The following is a 2,500-nucleotide window of genomic DNA, read 5'->3' as shown; positions in this document are numbered from 1 at the left end:
CTAAAGTACACATGAAATGCTGGGCAATTTTGTGCATATACAGACTGATTTTTCACCTGCTTGCAGGCTCTTCTTCCTCTTCGCTTTTAGTGTCAATTTCAACTGCCTTGATAATGGTTTCCTCCTCACTTTTATTATCACTTTCATCTCTCTCTTCTGCTGAGGCTATCTTTTTGGAATCGCCTTCTTCACTCTTACTGTCACTCTCATCGCTCTTTGCATCACTTTCTTCATTCTTTGAATCAATTTCTTTGTTCTTTCCTTTTGTCTTTTGAGTTCTTTTTGTTTTCGACTTTTCCTCTAGAGCTTTTGTGTGACTCTTTTCCAATTCTGCTCGCACCCTTTCTATCTCTGCTGGAGTTATCTGCACATACAGGATGCCATTAAGTATGTTGAGAAGTTCTAACACACTAGTCATGGACGGTGGTTGTATCTGAATGGGTGGGAGACCAAGAGTGCTGCGGCCATTGTATGCCTCAGAGATTTTCTTAGCCATGACCACTGCTTGCTGTGTCAAATGACGAAGGCACTCATCTGCTTCTTTAGTCTTTTCATGCTCTGGTCCAAGTTGAGATTTGTATATGGTGAAAGTTTCTTTTTCATTTTTGAGGGCTCCTCTGAAGTCACCCATACAACTCTGTGTTCTGGCCACAAGATGGTAGCTCAATGCCACCTTCAAACTCTTATCACCAAAGAATTTACAGTTAAGTTCTAAGGACTTTTCCAGGAACTGGAGGGAAAGACTGTATTGACCAACAGCATGCAGAATAAGGCCAATGTTGGAATCAACTAAAGACACTTCAGGGTGAACTTCACCATGGATGAGAAGCAGCAAATAGCGGGCACGGTACAACAACTTGAGAGCCACACTGACCTGCTGGTTAGCAAAACAATACAGTGCCAAATGTGTATATTCTGTGATGGTGTATGGGTGATCAATACCATTAACCCTCTCACTCATAAGGACTGCCTTCTGCTGGTAGGACATGGCTTCCACATAATCTCCCATGATGTAGTTAAGGCGTGCCAACATACGTAAGCACTGAGCAATCTCTGGATGCATAGCACCATATACATTGTTCAACAGTGTAAGAGCTTCGCTAATTAGGTCATAACCATCTTTCAAGAAGCCCTGCTGAATCTTGGTTTGACCTGCTGTATACAAACTGAAGGCATCAGTAGCACGGGGATTGATATGCTTCACTATGGGGAACAAATTGATTATATCTTCCTCCTGGAAACTCTCTTGAGATTTGTCATCAAAGGTATAATCTCTGAGGAACAGCTGAACCCCAGACTTCATACAGAAAGATCTCAATAGAGAAACCTTCTGCACACCAAACTTTTGCACAACGGAATCAATACCATCTACCTTCAAAGTCCAGTCATAATATTCCTTGAGTTCATTCTTGATGTGGCTCCAGAGAGTCTTGGGATTTAGGTTTAACCACTTAGAAACATTATTACTGAAAGGGTGTTTCTTACGCTTCCTCTTGGTCAGAAGCTCATCATTTTTGTTGGAAGCATGTGGAGTAGTGCATGATGACAAATAGCAGTTGAGGAAGTGTGCAACCGCAGATGACAGGGATATTGTCTCTACCGACTGAAGATAACTAGTAAAAATGTGCTTTACTGCCCTTGCAATGAGCTCTTCAACAGCTATGGTATAGATATAATCCAATTCAGGAACCTTGGCTAAAAGATTTGCTACCTTGCCAAGGTAACGAATATTGATACCCCTTGTATGAAGTGCTTCACATAAGGTTGTCCCATCTGTGGGGGCAGCTGCATGGTCAGTCAGATCATGGACAAGGCTAGGCAACTGTACACTTACCAAAAATTCAGCTGCATCACACACTAATTTCCTTTCTTTCTTTAATTGATCTCCTTCTGGATCTGCATGTTGTACACCAGGAGAGTAAACATCAGGGTTAAACCTTATGTCAAAGTCAGCCTCCTTCAGGGAACCTACAGCAGCTGCTGCTTTCTTAATGATGTCCTTAGTGTTCTCTTCTACCTGTTTCTCAGCAGCAATGCTTTCAGTTACATTCTCAACAATTTTCTTTGCTTCCTCAGCTTCAATCTCTTTATTGTCCTTGTCTTTGTCCTTTTCCTTCTCTTTTTCATTTTCTTCCTTTTCTTTAATAGCAGCAAGCTTACTGGCCTCTTGCTTTTTCCCGCTCAACTGCTGAAGATGGAGTGCCGCATACTTGAGGAACATCATATAACGATTGTCTACAAAGGCATCCACAAGCTCCTGCCTCAGCGTTGCCAGTTTGTGTTTGTGAATGACTGGGAAGCCCAGTTCACGAGAGGCAGGACCAAGTTGGGCTTCTTCCAATTCTAGGAAGTTTACATCAGGAGGGAAGGTTCTAAGGAGATCCAAAATATAGTGACGACCATCATTCCCAATTATACCTTTACATTCAACTGATGAGCATAATTCAATCTCTTCATTCTTTTCATTCAGCACCTTGTGAGGCAAGATCTTTAGTTGTTG

General features: G+C 41.9%; 1 protein-coding gene across 1 annotated transcript in view; it reads right to left on the bottom strand.

The window, feature by feature from the left end:
- clu (clustered mitochondria protein homolog) overlaps positions 1–2,500 on the bottom strand; it is a 34,574-nt gene that overhangs the window by 582 nt on the left and 31,492 nt on the right. Inside the window, exon 10 of the mRNA XM_086553735.1 lies at positions 1–2,500. This exon is cut by the window's left edge and continues 582 nt beyond it; it is cut by the window's right edge and continues 790 nt beyond it. Within this exon, the coding sequence (XP_086409861.1) occupies positions 53–2,500 (2,448 nt within the window). The 3' untranslated portion in view covers positions 1–52.

The sequence above is a fragment of the Penaeus japonicus genome, unplaced genomic scaffold (genome assembly GCF_977035675.1).
Source record: "Penaeus japonicus unplaced genomic scaffold, GWHDUDI00000001_assembly GWHDUDI00000028, whole genome shotgun sequence".
Taxonomy (NCBI): Eukaryota; Metazoa; Arthropoda; class Malacostraca; order Decapoda; family Penaeidae; genus Penaeus; species Penaeus japonicus.
The sequence above is the reverse complement of the archived record's forward strand: the minus strand, read 5'-3'. Positions and strand labels throughout refer to the sequence as shown.